The sequence below is a fragment of the Rhinoderma darwinii genome, chromosome 6 (genome assembly GCF_050947455.1).
Source record: "Rhinoderma darwinii isolate aRhiDar2 chromosome 6, aRhiDar2.hap1, whole genome shotgun sequence".
Lineage (NCBI taxonomy): Eukaryota > Metazoa > Chordata > Amphibia > Anura > Rhinodermatidae > Rhinoderma > Rhinoderma darwinii.
Window position 1 is genome coordinate 46,428,942 of NC_134692.1, and position 15,648 is coordinate 46,444,589.

Below are 15,648 nucleotides of genomic sequence, written 5' to 3' on the forward strand. Positions count from 1 at the left end.
AAATTACATGCCCCTTTTCTGTGCATCTAAACGACAGTGCCAACAGATGCTTTGGTATGTATGAAGGGCCGGCCTTAGGTTGGATGGAACCTGGCCAGTGGTTTTCCAGAAGACCGCATTAACAAGTGCTGTCACTTTTTCAGGAGGGGTGACAAACTGATTCAGTCTGCCCAGGGATGCTTGGCATGTGGGCAGCCAAAGCAGTCAACAAATCTTGGCCAAAATGTAAAATTATAGAATGCTTTACAAGCCCTTAAACGTAGCTTTTTTTGAGGCAGGAAAGTGTGAAGGGGTTCCTCGGGAGTGAAAACAATGTATGGACTTTCCCCAATGTTAGTAAGATTGAGAATCACTGGTATAGAGCATAAAGGTGCTTATTGGTAAAGAGATCTTACAGCAATATATGTACAGTATATAGAATTATGGCATAGAGCTAAAGTTTCAGCAGTCAAAGATCACCCGGTCGTAAATAACCTCTTACTTCTCGCACTCTTTTAAATGCTACTATTTCTACTATTTGCTGTACATCCTTACACTGAAGAACTATGCAGAAATTTCAATGCAAAAATGTTTATATAAATAAGATTGTACCAGCCCTTTCACCCTTTTGTCTTATGTCCTTGCAGTCTTATTCTTTCTGTCTGACAGCTATATAGACATGAATGATGGACAGCAGGGGTATGTGAGTCACACAAGATTGTTCGGAATATCAGAAAAAGAAAACCCGACCCTTACAGTAGCTAATTTGTTTTTCATTTCGAAAGCCAGAAAAGCTCTTCCTTGGCAGCCAGCCACTCGCTACTTGCTTAATTTTTGCAATTTTTATGCCACTTCACTCGACAGATGTTTATCTAAATCATCAAAATCTTTGTCTTTTCCATTTTGGACACTTTTAGTATTAAGTGTGACTACCAGAATAACAATGTAGATTAAACGTTAATGAAACTTGTAAGGCATTATAACTGCTTCCAGATGTTCATCTGCACTACTATAAATTTGGAATATTTTCCATTAACTGCATTTTCTTCCGTTTTCTTTTGTTTTTTTTGACTGAAGACAGGAATACACTAGATATCAAAATGTTACCTGACTGGTAATGATATTCTAATGTTACTTAAAATGTAGACACATTTTATTGAAGAGCAATTCCACCAGTGTTAATCGGCATCCATGTGTATTTATGTATAAGAACAGTAATAAAGAAGAATACAAAAACAACTTAAATATACTTTTCCCATGCTCAGAGTTAGGACCTCAATGAGAAAATGTAAACATCAAAAAGGCTATGGTTCATCTCTGAGTTTTTGATGGTCTCTTTTCTTGCAAACACCATAGCCCTATGGGTTTTTGAACCAAAGGCTTTGTCATTATTTGGCCCCTGGGCCAAGGATCCATAGGAGACTTATTCTGTATATAGGAAGTGATCAATCTGCTTCTATAGTACTCAAGGCACAGATCGTTCAGTACCGAAGTGGCTGTCTGCTTTTGACAACCACTTTGTTTTAACAAGGCATATACAAATATTAGAACATGGCATATGCAAAGTGGTTGTTGAACGCAGATAGCCCCTTTGTATATATGTCAGGTTAGGATATTTTAAAGCAGATCTGTCATAAAAATATGCAGTCCTATTTAAGGGCATCATATTATCATGACAGGTCCGAGTAGCTATTATTCCAATTGGCACAAAAATGATCGTGCCTTCTGGATAATAGTTATAAGTCCGATGTATTCATGAAGAGAGTAATCTTCTTCCACCTCCTGCCTGTCTCGCCAATTATTGATGGCCGCCAATGCATCTGACTGTACACATCAGTGGTTGTCAATCATTTCTGTTAGGGGTAGGAAAAAGTGTGGGAAACACCAGGTTCCCCAATACAGCAGTCTCACAACTAGGAGTCCACCGTATTCTCTCTTATCGACAATTATCCAACCGGTACAATTTTTTATAGCATACAACCCAAATCATTGGTTTTATCCACACTAGACAGACTTTTACGGAGTTTTGAGGACATGGGATTTTTAAATTCCTCTGTATATACAATAACTCCCACTTTATTTCTATAGTTACATTCAGTAAACCAACGTACAGTCCATATTTCTATGCAGTGGCTACATGAGGTGCAGAGGTACCAGTTCACCTGCTACCACCTCTTGCTACATAAGAGACCAGCAGAAATCTATGCAGAGGCACAATGACATATACTACAGTAATTAAGAAAAAAAGAGGGATGGGAGGAAACCTCCAGTTCACCAGTCCTCCGTCCTGCACTCAGACTTCGCTCGGATCTCCGCGACGGCCCATGGTAAGTAACATGGAGAAAAAGAAGATTTGATCCAGCGCTGTTTGAAGATTTAAAAAGGAATCAATGTTCCCACTTTTATTGACATAGAAAAATGAATAAAATATAAGGAGACGCAGTATTGAGGTGGTTTCAAGATGGTAAGTGGAAAAGCCGACGCGTTTCAAACACTAACTGTGTTCTTAATCATGAAACCACCACGATAATGCGTCTATTTACATTTTATTCAATGTTTCTATGTCAATAAAAGTGGGAAAATTGATTCCTTTTTAAATCATCAAACAGCGCTGGATCAAATCTTTTTCTCAATACTACAGTAATTACACAGTGATGTCATCATGCTATACAGAGTTATATTACTATACAAATACTGTAGTTGTAATTGATCTTTATATGGACTGTAGATACTGATTATATCATATGGTGAAATACAAATCGATTGCCTTTTAAGTCGTGGGTCCAGGTAAAATGTTTGCACTGGGGCCCAAGGGCTTAAAGGTAGACCACTGTTTCTGTATATACATACATTTAGTAGCATAAGTTTTAACTGAATGAAATGATACTCATTTACTTCCTTGGAACATTACCTAAATCACCAATGTCTGGAAATGCAATTTCAATAGAGCAATTCTCAAAACAAGTACTCCATTATATCAGCAAGAAATTTGAAGACCTTAGAATGCATTATATTCTGTAGGACTATAATAAGCCCTTTAATATATTAAGGATTACAAAAGCCAAACACATTTACGTAAGCACAAGTGAAAATAATAATTTTCAGATTCGCATACACAGAGCACATACCCAGCTGCATGCTGTGAAGCATTGTAATTCCACTTTTAGCCCTTTAGATGATGAGTCACAACATCGACCATTTACCTTCACAAGCCCACAATAACATCAATTAAATCATGAGTGGGCTGATGTCAGGAACGCATCGATGAATATGCTTGAAGAAATAATATTCATTGGAGCCGATTAAAGCATATGTTTAATCGCAATATCACAACTGAAGCCATTACGTCTATCCAATCACGCGTACTATTGCTTAATGTCAACTATAATTATTGTATCTTAATATGCATCTATTACCTGAAGAACGTCACTGGCAAACGCTCTCCATTTAATTCATGCTGCACTTTTCCCTGCCTTGTTACAAACCAAAGAATAGAATGACCCTCTGGTAATGTCTGCTGAAAGGCACATAGTGGGTCAATGGTACTCCCCACATTCCAACACAGATCAAAACATTGGTGCTCTTTGCTAGACAGAATTTCTAATTAAATATGTTGATTAAAAAGTTGGCCACAAGTTCGATAACTATTAACGAGGCAATTAAAACAAGAATGGTAATTAGAGACAAAGAAGAGTGATTTGCGAATTTGATCTTTCCCAATTGTATTTTGGGTCAATTACTTAGACTGAGTGCCTCAATGATACAGAAAAGTAAGTACAGTACTGTGATGAATGTGTCCTCCCTGCCCAGCACAATGTACATTATGGTACAATTAGGTTGGGAAAATAATGACATTTGCAGTTACACTAAAAGATGTAGATACGTTTTAATAAAATTCCATATTCAACAATCATATCACTCTACAAAAATTGTTTTGAGCTGAGATGAAGCGTTTAGAGTATGAACTAAATATAGAAAGTCTGTGACCTTTTCAGTTGAACCAAATATATTGTAGAATCAAAATTGGAGATGATTCCAAGGGTATTTCTTTAATTATAAACCATTAAGAAAAATACAATGAGTAAGTGCCGATCATACAGTCTAAGGCCTGGGCTAAATGGAGACTTTTTTAGCACATCTGATTAATTTGAACTATCGAATGACAGCTGAAGTCCACAAGATTGCATACAACAATGTATTCCTTTGGATTGCAGATGTAGCTCGATAGTTAAAATCAATCTGTTGCGATACAGAAAAACTCTGTGTAGTCCAAGCCTTAAAGAGGCTCTGTCACCAGATTTTGCAACCCCTATCTGCTATTGCAGCAGATAGGCGCTGCAATGTAGATTACAGTAACGTTTTTATTTTTAAAAAACGAGCATTTTTGGCCAAGTTATGACCATTTTTGTAGTTATGCAAATGAGGCTTGCAAAAGTCCAAGTGGGTGTGTTTAAAAGTAAAAGTCCAAGTGGGCGTGTATTATGTGTGTACATCGGGGCGTTTTTAATACTTTCACTAGCTGGGCGCTCTGAAGAGAAGTAACATCCTCTTCTCTTCAGAACGCCCAGCTCCTGACAGTGCAGATCTGTGACGTCACTCACAGGTCCTGCATCGTGACGGCCACATCGGCACCAGAGGCTACAGTTGATTCTGCAGCAGCATCAGCGTTTGCAGGTAAGATCGACTTACCTGCAAACGCTGATGCTGCTGCAGAATCAACTGTAGCCTCTGGTGCCGATGTGGCCGTCACGATGCAGGACCTGTGAGTGACGTCACAGATCTGCACTGTCAGAAGCTGGGCGTTCTGAAGAGAAGAGGATGTTACTTCTCTTCAGAGCGTCCAGCTAGTGAAAGTATTAAAAACGCCCCGATGTACGCACATAATACACGCCCACTTGGACTTTTACTTTTAAACACACCCACTTGGACTTTTGCAAGCCTCATTTGCATAACTACAAAAATGGTCATAACTTGGCCAAAAATGCTCGTTTTTTAAAAATAAAAACGTTACTGTAATCTACATTGCAGCGCCTATCTGCTGCAATAGCAGATAGGGGTTGCAAAATCTGGTGACAGAGCCTCTTTAAAGTACCTTGACAGACACTTATTAGCATCACTTGGTGTGCCTACAAAGAGCTGTAATTCAGCTTCCTCTATGTGGGTGTGAATGGGGAGGTGGAAGATCTGCTCATGCTTGAATTTGTTTAAATTGAGAATTCCCAAACTGAGCCATGGTCCAAGATCACCCCATGCCATATGTTGTATTTAACCTGGAAAGGGAAAGAGACAGAAGTTAGCAGTAGATGCTGCTTATACAGTCGTGTAGTGGAGAATGGGTTATTACAGGCTTTTCTGAAAAGATGGTTTTTATGTTGCGATTGAAAGATTGGATGAAGGGATGTGTTCAGGAACTAAGTTCCAGAGTATGGTGATGCACAGGAGAAATCTTGAAGACAGTGTGGGGAGCAGATGAGAGCAGTGCAGAGAAAAACGTCGTTTCAGGACCAAAGATTACACATGGGGATATAGCAGGAGATTAGGGCAGAGCTATATGAGAGGACAGGTTGTGCATGGCATTGTATGTCATTCTCAGTATTTTTAAATTAATTCACTGGGCAATGAGTTGCCAATGAAGGGACTGGTAAAGAGGAGAGGCAGTAGAGAAACTCTACCAGGCAGTACAGTTGAGGTTGGATCGGAGGGGTGCGAAATTGTTAGCGAGAAGGCATCAGAGAAGGATGTTGCAGTAGTCGGGGGGCTTGAGTAAACATCTTTGTTGACCCATGATTGAGGAAAGAGCCGATCTAAGAACTGTTTTTGAGTTCGTACCAACAGGAGGATGTAAGGGGATGTAAGGGGTTGGAAGTGTAAATTCAATGAATCATTGTTATGCCTATTCCTTTTATGTTTGATTATGTCACAGTTTGGTATTGAGAGGTGCCTATATACTATAAGCGTAGGCTGAGCAGTTAAATAGGATACTTATTTAACTTATTGTCTACTTATTAATAAATATTCCTTGCTGCTGATCACAAGTATGTTTAGTAATTTAATCCTTCAAAGAAAAGTGACTGCATAAGAGGCGATATAATAGGTTTAGGGCTCTTACACATGACTGAGTGCCATTCGGCTGCTTTTCACGGCATCTGAGTGCCACCCAATAATTTTCACGGACCCATTCACTTCAGTGGGTTAATTGGGTCTGTGAAAACGGACCTGACTGTCCAATTTGTGGAAAGATGGAACATGTCTTAATCATTCCACGGATCTCGGACGGGACTCGGGCGGCACACAGTCGTGTGCAAGAGCCCTAATGCAATGACCACTTGGTACCATAAATAAATAACAATCTGAATTAAACTGCATGTAAATTAAAATTAAACATTATTTGACCTGTTTGTATTATACAAATGCTGTAATTTGGATGCATCAGAGGATACTCAGGTAGTTTACAAATCGACTAACCCTGGTTTTAGGAGACAACAAAAGTATGCTTTTAATCCCTTCCCTCCCCATGACGTACTTCTGGGTTATGGGTAGGTGGGCCTGAACTCGAATTGCCGTACATTTATGGCATAGTGATAGCGCTAGCAAAAGAGCTGATCCATCGCCATTAGCAGCGAGTGTAACATACAGCTGACATCCTGCTGCAACGGCCAGGATTGGAGATAACCCCATAGATGCAGCTGTTGATAGCGACTGCACTATCTAAGGGGTTTGAAAGAGGTACTGTTACCCTCATCGGCACTCACACAACGCGATTGTTTAATGACAATGGGTTGTAATGACAGCTAGGGGACACCAAGTCTGCCAAAATAAAAAAAACAATAAAAAAAGTACACATAATTAATATTGTTGCATGTGTAACGACCTGCACAATAAAACTGATGAATTATTCATCCCACACAGGGAACACTGTAAAATAAAGTCTAAAAACAATGCCAGAAAAAATGGAGTAAAAAGTAAAAAAATAATAATTATATGTACCTCAAAACGGTACCAATAAAAAATAACGTTTGTCCTGCAAAAAATAAGCCCTCACACTGCTTCGTCGATGGAAAAATGAGTTAGGGCTCTCAAAATAAGGCAACACAAAAACAAATAATTTTTTAAAAAAGAGTTTTTAATGTGCAAATTTAAAATGATAAAATAAAAACTATGTAAATTAGGTATCGCCCTAATCGTACTAACCCGCAAAATGAAGTTAAAGTGTAATTTATACCGCACAGTGACAGCCGCAAAAACAATTTTTTTTTTGTTTTTTTTTAACCCCCCCAAAATTTTTTATTAAAAGTTATACAATACACTATATGTACTCTAAACGAGTGCCACAAAAGACAAGCCCTTATGGAAAAATAAAGTTTATGTCCTTGAAATGAGACGATGAAATAGGCTACGTACTTAAGGGGTTATTGTTGGTAGAAGTTAGAGAAGAAGTATTTATTTTAGGTGTAAAAATTGTGTTCACCTAATCTCCCGTGCCATCAAAGCAGGCTCTCCCTCCACTTTTCCAAGAGTCATAAAGCTCTCTACCCTCTAACTTCCCATAATTGTCACAGCAGGCCCTACCTTCCTCACAGCAGGGATACCGCCTCTTTCTCAGCAGGGTGTCACAGCATAAATCCCTCAGCTCCCCTTATCAGTAGTCAAAACAAGGCCTGATCTCCCCCCATGTTTTTACCTCCGCACCCTCCTGACAAGCAGGAGCTATAAAAAAGCAGCCTATTGCCAGCCGATGCATGTAGCTTTCTTCACCTTTACCAACACAGACTAATGCAGGAGCAGCACATTGCAGTCTTATGACAGCGATCTTTGACGACTTATGTTGGTAAAGATAGAGTTGGATTCAGTCAGTGACCACATCAAACTCCATGCGTTTGTCACCGAGTGTATGCCCCTGGTTGTGGAATGCATCAAGGGCATTGAGCAAAATGCAGTAGCTAGTGCTTATTTTGTAGTCGCCATAGCGACCAGGTTTCGTGAATATGGCTCCAATGTGAGAGATTTATTGAGCATATTGTGTCAAAAAAGTTAAGTATATTCAGCGCCCCACTTGTGCTTTAGCCACTTTCCCAACAGTTTTAAAAAGTGGCAAACATAAAAGGACTCATAAAATGCACCAAATTGAGTAACACCGAATCTTCAACAAATAAGCACTACAAAATATTTCTCTAAAGTATGCCAGCCATGAGGTGGGATAAGGCAGAGAACTTTCTAACATGTCTAGCAAATGCCCCAAATTCATAATTCTGTGTGTGCTATTTTAATAAATTTGGTAACATTTAGGACATTTTCAATTCATTTTACAAAACAATTGATAAATCTCCCCCAATGAGTAAAGAATACTGTTATTAATGAATGCACTACAACCACAATCACTACTGTAAGTCCCCATGCATACGATCGTGCATTTGCGTCCGTATACTATCCACAATTGCAGATAGTATAGGGCTCATTATATCCTATGGGCCGTGCATTGGCCGGAGCCCGGAACGCAAAAAAAATAGGACATGTCATTTTACATCAATGCACTCTTGTGTGTGCACGGTCCGTGATTGTGGACAACCCACTGATGACACTCCTCGGGCTGTCCGTGCCATAATCACGGACCATGCACACAGCTACGGTCGTGGGCGTGAGGCCTAAGAATGTGTAGGCGTAATCAAATGCAGCAGTCCTTAGCCTTGTGATCTTAGTTTGGAGATTTAATCTTCAAAAGAAAAATCCTATGTTTAGTATCTCCGTTGGTTTTATATTTCTTTTAAATTATTCACAGCAATATTTTGGATAATTTAATTAAAATGTTTCACATTCATAGTTCAGCAAATTCTCCATAACTAAGACAGCTGCACAGACTCTTTATGCTGTCCAATAAACAGAATGTTGCGTCTTCCAGTTTACAGTGAAATAGATCAGCTGCCATATGCTGACCTTTATATAAGCCACATATCTTTACACAGTGGAATAACATGAGGCAAACAAGTCTGTGATGAAAGTTTTAGAAAGAATCAAACGTGCTCCTACAACACAGTGTACATCAAATAGGTAACAAGTATTTCATCTCCATCGTTCTGCAATGGAAAAATATACCACGGTGTCTATAATGTCCATATATAACATGCCTTGTACCAATAAATATTGCTGCAGTCACAAAGATATGGTGCTTGTATTCATGATGTATATGTTGACTTTTTAGTAGATGACCAGCTACACTGTGAAGATATCAGTCCAAACTGATTAATACAGAAATAGAGCTGGAAGTGTACATGTAAATACATATATGGTTGATAATGCACCTCAATATTCTGCGCCCACATGCCACCCTCATTGGCATACCTATGTGTTACTTGTGCTGTGACATAAAAACCTACTGCATAACCTTTACACTTAAAGCCACTCTCCGGTCCCAGGACAACATTTTAAATATGGTGGTGAATATGGAGTACTATTACCTGGTGCCCTCCAGTTGTGCCCCTTTACTGTGTATCCGACGCTTTTGGGTCCCCTCTGTGCTGTCCCAAAATGGCTGCAGTGCTTCTTAGACTACGATGTGATCAATTCTGTTCAATCCGTGAACAGAGGCGGTGTCTTAGACTCAGTTTGAGAAGCGCTTTGGCCATTCTGAGACAACACAGAGAGGACCCTAAAACGGTGGATCCACGGCATAGGGGGTCAACTGGAGGGCTCCACATAAAATTACTCCATAGACCCCATCACATTTATAATTTTGTAACTAAACCAGGACGACACTTTAATGCACTAGCAATATAGTGCAGAGTTAAAGAGGTTTTATCACTTACTGCCGGGACCCCCACTAATCCTCAGAATTAATTAGCGCTGCAATGTTTCAATGTTTTCCTTCACTGACGCTCCTGGCTACCCGCTGTGCAAAGAACTGCAGCACAACCCTTTTCACTTTGCAGTTTCTGTCACAGTGTTGGCCGAGAGGTCACCGTGAAGAAGAAATACAGAATGGACCAAAGTCCATTCATTCGCAGGTTCGGCAGGGCTCAGAGAACGTCGGACCCCCCAACCATAATGTTATGATATATCCTAGCAGTATGACACAATATTAGAAGATGAGAGTACCCCTTTAAATATGTAATTCCACTGAACTAAATCTGTAAATACATCAGTCACTACATATTGACAATAAATAAATTTTGGATGTGCTGATTCTAGATACTCTACAAGAAACTTTTCCATCATATCGATGTCATGTTAAGAAGGGAGGTCATGTCAATTCCAGACCATTTTGACCAATCCTAGCTGAGAATATTTTATGCATATGTCAAGCTTTGGAACCTGAAAGACATAAGTTATGATTGACTTACCATTCTAGCATCCCACAGGGACAAGGTCTTATCAGCAGAGCTAGTGAGCACAATGTTCGAATATGGCAGAAACTCAATGCTATTGACAGAATCCACATGGCCTCTCATGGTGTACCTGCACCTTTCACTGTGGAAAAAAAATAGAATTATGTTCTGACCATCTCTCATAAAAGTTAAGAAAGAAAAACTTTTCATGAATAACTTTTCCTGTGAATGGGGTAACATAAGCAGTCCATTAATATTTGAAGAGACCGGATAGAACAATGAATACTCAACACTGAAAATAGTCTTACATTGCTGTTGAGAACCAGCAATTTAATTTGCTTTCCAAAATTTGCATTACAATACAAAATAATGTTCCAAATGTTAAGTGTAGTACAAGATTTCCTATAATTATTGTAATGTATTCACTTCTCAAAGAGAACAACATTTGGAAAGTTATAGAAAAGAGAAAAAGAGTAACATTTGGCTAGACAAGAGAACTTAAACTCTAATAAGTGAGCTACAAAGAAATCATGGAGTTAATACGCTTTGCAAGTCAATATGTCAAGTAATTACTATTCTGTTGCACAGCACAGGACAGATTTCGAATAGTCAGGTTGCCCTCTCTCAGGGCTGCTTATCACTCAATCTGTGCCGAAACGTATATTGCTGCTTTAAATAACACGTCCCAGATGAATTTCTTGCAGAGCCATGAGATGTAATTAGAACTCACACCCTTGTATGTCAACGGGGAAAGCAACAGACTACACAGAGAACCGGAGCGCACTGTGCATACGGCACCAGCTTATGGTGATTGACACAAAGGATAGACAAGTGGGCTGAGGGAGGAATCGGGTGAGATTAATTAGCTGCCACAACAGGAAGAGACTGGTCCAGATACGTTCCAATGTGTAAATGGACTGAGGTGACAGACCCTGACAGGTGGCGTGTGGAAGAGACAATACAGAAATATTCAAACACATATTTCATTTAGCTGAATGGCTCTCCATTCTTTATTTGTGGATAAAACTGGCATTGCTTATTTAACGTTCCTGTAAAATATTTAAGTCCATTTAGACAGATTAGAGTAAATTGAAATGTAGGAGCTATTCATGGTATGGATAGATTTCCTATTTTGTATGGGTGTACAATATCTTAATCTGCTTCCAGGTAGTATTTCCTTTTAAGCATTGTGTTATGGATTTATAAAACACTAAAGTTTATTATAACTGAAGACATGGTGACAAGCACCAGCTATTGTGCCTCAGTGTGTAAAACATACCTCCTGTGATCAACCTAAAAAGGATAGGATATGAACCTAATTTTGAAAGTTTCTAATCTAGAATTTAAAAAAACTCCATGCTGTTTATTAGCTTCATTCTTGCAGGTTTCACACTCCATTCATTTCTGTATAGGTCAAAGTAGGAGAAGACTTGAATTACTGCAGCCATTTATTTCCTCCCTGCTTATTTCTAGCAATAGATAGATAGATAGATAGATAGATAGATAGATAGATAGATAGATAGATAGATAGATAGATAGATAGATAGATAGATAGATAGATAGATAGATAGATAGATAGATAGATAGATAGATAGATCTAAAATAATTTTAATATATTACCTAAACATGAAATTCCAAGTTGTTTGTGTGTATATTGATAAAAAAAAAAACCCTGCTAGCTAATAAAGTCCTGTGATTACAGCATCAGCACCGATTCAAGCAGGCAGCTTGGGAAGTGCGGTGAGAGAATTGGCAAGAGTAATGTCTGCTAAGAGTTCTGTGAAGTTTTCCTTTTCGCTGACGGTATGTGCTGTCTAGAATGTGTGACATTGCATTCTAGTATACTGTACATTCATAGACCTCCATATTTGTCTTTATGAACAATGAACATCTTGCATACATTCATGTAGGACAGGATTCTGGCTAAAATAAGATCAGTAAAAGGTCAGCACTACTTTCTAATCTGGGAACTAAAGCGGAACAATCCCTAGATTGCACCAGCAGTTAATTATCAGATATGGAAATCAATATCCATTCTAGGTGCAATATTGTGCAATTATCGTATGTTGTCATACCTTTATGGCCTCTTCATAATAATGCTGTTCTCTTATGTGGCAGAGGAATCTGTGGGCCTTATTGCACCCTCACCCGCATAGCTATGCCAAGGATTTTCTTGGCATACGTAGAATATAACATGATTTACGGAGATGGAACACTGCAATATCACATTGCTAGATTCTACATTGTATAAATTGCTCTAGATATCAAAATATCTTTTTATGACAAAGTATCTGCAGTTATGTCTTCATTGAATGGCACACAGAAGTATGTCAACGATTAGATTTAAGGATTGGCCTGAAAGAAATGACAATGACTCTTCTCTCTACTGAGGTGTAACTCAGTGTCTTTAGAAGAAAATGATCATAGAAAGAAAATAATGTCTTTTAACTGGGCACCAATGCTTTTGGGAAGGGTGATGCATAATCTCTAGTCAGACACAAGCATCAAATAACCATGACCAGGGCCGCCATCAGGAATTTCAGGGCCCCCTACAGCTACATTTTCTGGGCCCCCCTACCGTGGCACCGCCTGTTAACGGTACTCCGTCCAGTACTATATCATGGTACCCAGGGCCGCCATCAGGGGGGGTATTAGGGGTACTGATGTGAGAGGCCCGGCCAAACCTAATTGAAAGGGGGGCCCGGCAAACTGCCGCGACTTGCCTTTGGTAGAAAAAAAACAGGCCCCTGCAATGGGGCCCGTTTTTTTCACCAAAAGAATGTCATGAGCTGCGGGCCCCCCTTTCAATTAGGTTTGGCCGGGCTTCTCACATCAGTACCCCTAATACCCCCCCTGATGGCGGCCCTGGGTAGCATGGGGGTCGTCATGGGGGCCGTCAAACACCGCCGCCCGTGCGACCGATCACGCAAACTCCCGCGCATGCGCACCGGCGACCGCCTGGAAGCGCGCACCGAATTTTGAGGCAGATTTTGACCTGCCCACACTATCTTGCCGCGTTTTTTGCCTGCGGCGATTGAGGACAGCAGACAGAAAACGCAGCGAAAAATGCATTTTCTGCCTCCCATTGATTTAGATGGGAGGTCAGAGGCAGAACCGCGGCAAGAAAGGACGTGCTGCTTTTTCTTTTTTCCGCGACTGGCTCCCATTGATTTCAGATTAAATCAATGGGAGGCGGTTTTGGAAGTTTTTTGGTGCTGATTCTGACGCAGTGTCCGAGTCAATATCAAGGCCCAAAAACGTTGAACTGGGCCTTATTGTTAGGGCTTATTCAGACGAACGTGTAATACGTCCGTGAAACGTGCGTGATTTTTACGCGCCTCGCACGGACCTATGTTACTCTATGGTGCCGTGCAGACTGTCAGTGATTTTCACGCAGCGCGAGTCCGTGTGTCCGCTGCGTAAAACTCACGACATGTCCGATATTTGTGCATTGTTCGCGCATCACGCACCCATTGAAGTCAATGGGTGCGTGAAAATCACGGCCAGCACTTCCGCAGCCGTATAAACTATGAATGAAAACAGAAAAGCACCGCGTGCTACAAACAGAGTGTCATAATGATGGCGGCTGCGCGAAAATCACGCAGCCGCGCATCATACGCTGCTGACACACGGAGCTGTTATGGACCTTTTGCAAGCGCAAAACGCCACGTTTTTGCGCGCGCAAAAAGCACACGCTCGTGTAAATCCGGCCTTAGGGTAGGAACACACTAGGCATGAACACTGCGGATTTTATGCAACACATTTTATTGTGGAAAATCCGCAGCGTATCACAGTCGCAGCCGAGGGGGTCAGATATGAACAAATCTCATCCACACGCTGCAAAAATAATGAACCTGCCGTGTGGCTTTTTAAGCCGCAGCATGTCAATGTATTCTGTGGAATCGCCGCTCCTCTGTTGCAGAAATGCTGCGGTTCTGCCGCAAAAATCACAAATGAGAAAAAAAAAAAAAGCCACTTTTTTAAATTTATAAAAAAGTTTAGACTTGCCCCGGCCGTAGTCCTGGTGACGCGATCCTCTATTCTTAGCGCAGCCCGGCCTCCTGTCATGACGTTTCATCCCATGTGACTGCTGCAGCAGTCACATGGTCTACAGCGTCATCCCAGGAGGCGGGGCTACGTTCAGAAGAGAGAGATGCGTCACCTAAACTACGGCCGGGGTAAGTCTAAACTTTTTTTTCCCTGCAGGATTCCCGCAGCGGACACGCCTCACGAAAGCTGCGCCACTATTTGGTGCGGTTTTGCTGGCGGAATTCCCTGCGGCTCCCGGGATAAGCTGTGTAGTTTTACTCAGCATATCCGCCTAGTGTGTCCCTTATGATGTCGCTCCTGGAGCTGCTGCCGGTCTCTAAATAGGCAGTTGGTCCAGTAGAATTTGGAATTATTTTTTTTTGTGAACCAGCTTAAAAAAATACAAAACTTTGGTGTTAGGGCCTGTTCACATCACTGTTCGCTTCCGTTCCGGGGTTCCGTCTGAGGTTTCTGTCGGGTGAACCCCGCAACGGAAAGTAAAAGTGATAGCACAGCTTCCGTTTCCATCACCATTAGCGCAGTCGACTGCGCTATTAATTCCGTCCGAAAACCAGCCGGAATGGTGACGAACGGAAACCATTAGCGATGTTTCCGTCACCATTGAGATCAATGGTGACTGAAACGGAAGCTGTGCTGTCACTTTCACTTTCCGTTGCGGGGTTCACCCGACAGAAACCTCAGACGGAACCCCGGAGCGGTGGTTCGTCACCATTCCGGCTGGTTTTCGGACGGAATTAATAGCGCAGTCGACTGCGCTAATGGTGATGGAAACGGAAGCTGTGCTATCACTTTTACTTTCCGTTGCGGGGTTCACCCGACAGAAACCTCAGACGGAACCCCGGAGCGGAAGCGAACGGTGATGTGAACAGGCCCTAACACAAAAGTTTTGTATTTTTTTAAGCTGGTTCACAAAAAAAAATAATTCCAAATTCTACTGGACCAACTGCCTATTTAGAGACCGGCAGCAGCTCCAGGAGCGACATCATAAGGGACACACTAGGCGGATATGCTGAGTAAAACTACACAGCTTATCCCGGGAGCCGCAGGGAATTCTGCCAGCAAAACCGCACCAAATAGTGGCGCAGGTTTCGGGAGGCGTGTCCGCTGCGGGAATCCTGCAGGGAAAAAAAAGTTTAGACTTGCCCCGGCCGTAGTCCTGGTGACGCGTCTCTCTCTTCTGAACGTAGCCCCGCCTCCTGGGATGACGCTGTAGACCATGTGACCGCTGCAGCAGTCACATGGGATGAAACGTCATGACAGGAGGCCGGGCTGCGCTAAGAATAGAGGATCGCGTCACCAG

At 41.2% G+C, this 15,648-nt stretch overlaps 1 protein-coding gene across 1 annotated transcript in view; it reads right to left on the bottom strand.

Annotated features, from left to right (window-relative positions):
* Positions 1-15,648, bottom strand: part of SPAG16 (sperm associated antigen 16) — a 776,986-nt gene that overhangs the window by 298,947 nt on the left and 462,391 nt on the right. Inside the window, exon 13 of the mRNA XM_075829642.1 lies at positions 10,314-10,440. Coding sequence (XP_075685757.1) covers positions 10,314-10,440 — 127 coding nt within the window. The remainder of the gene's footprint in view (positions 1-10,313; positions 10,441-15,648) is intronic.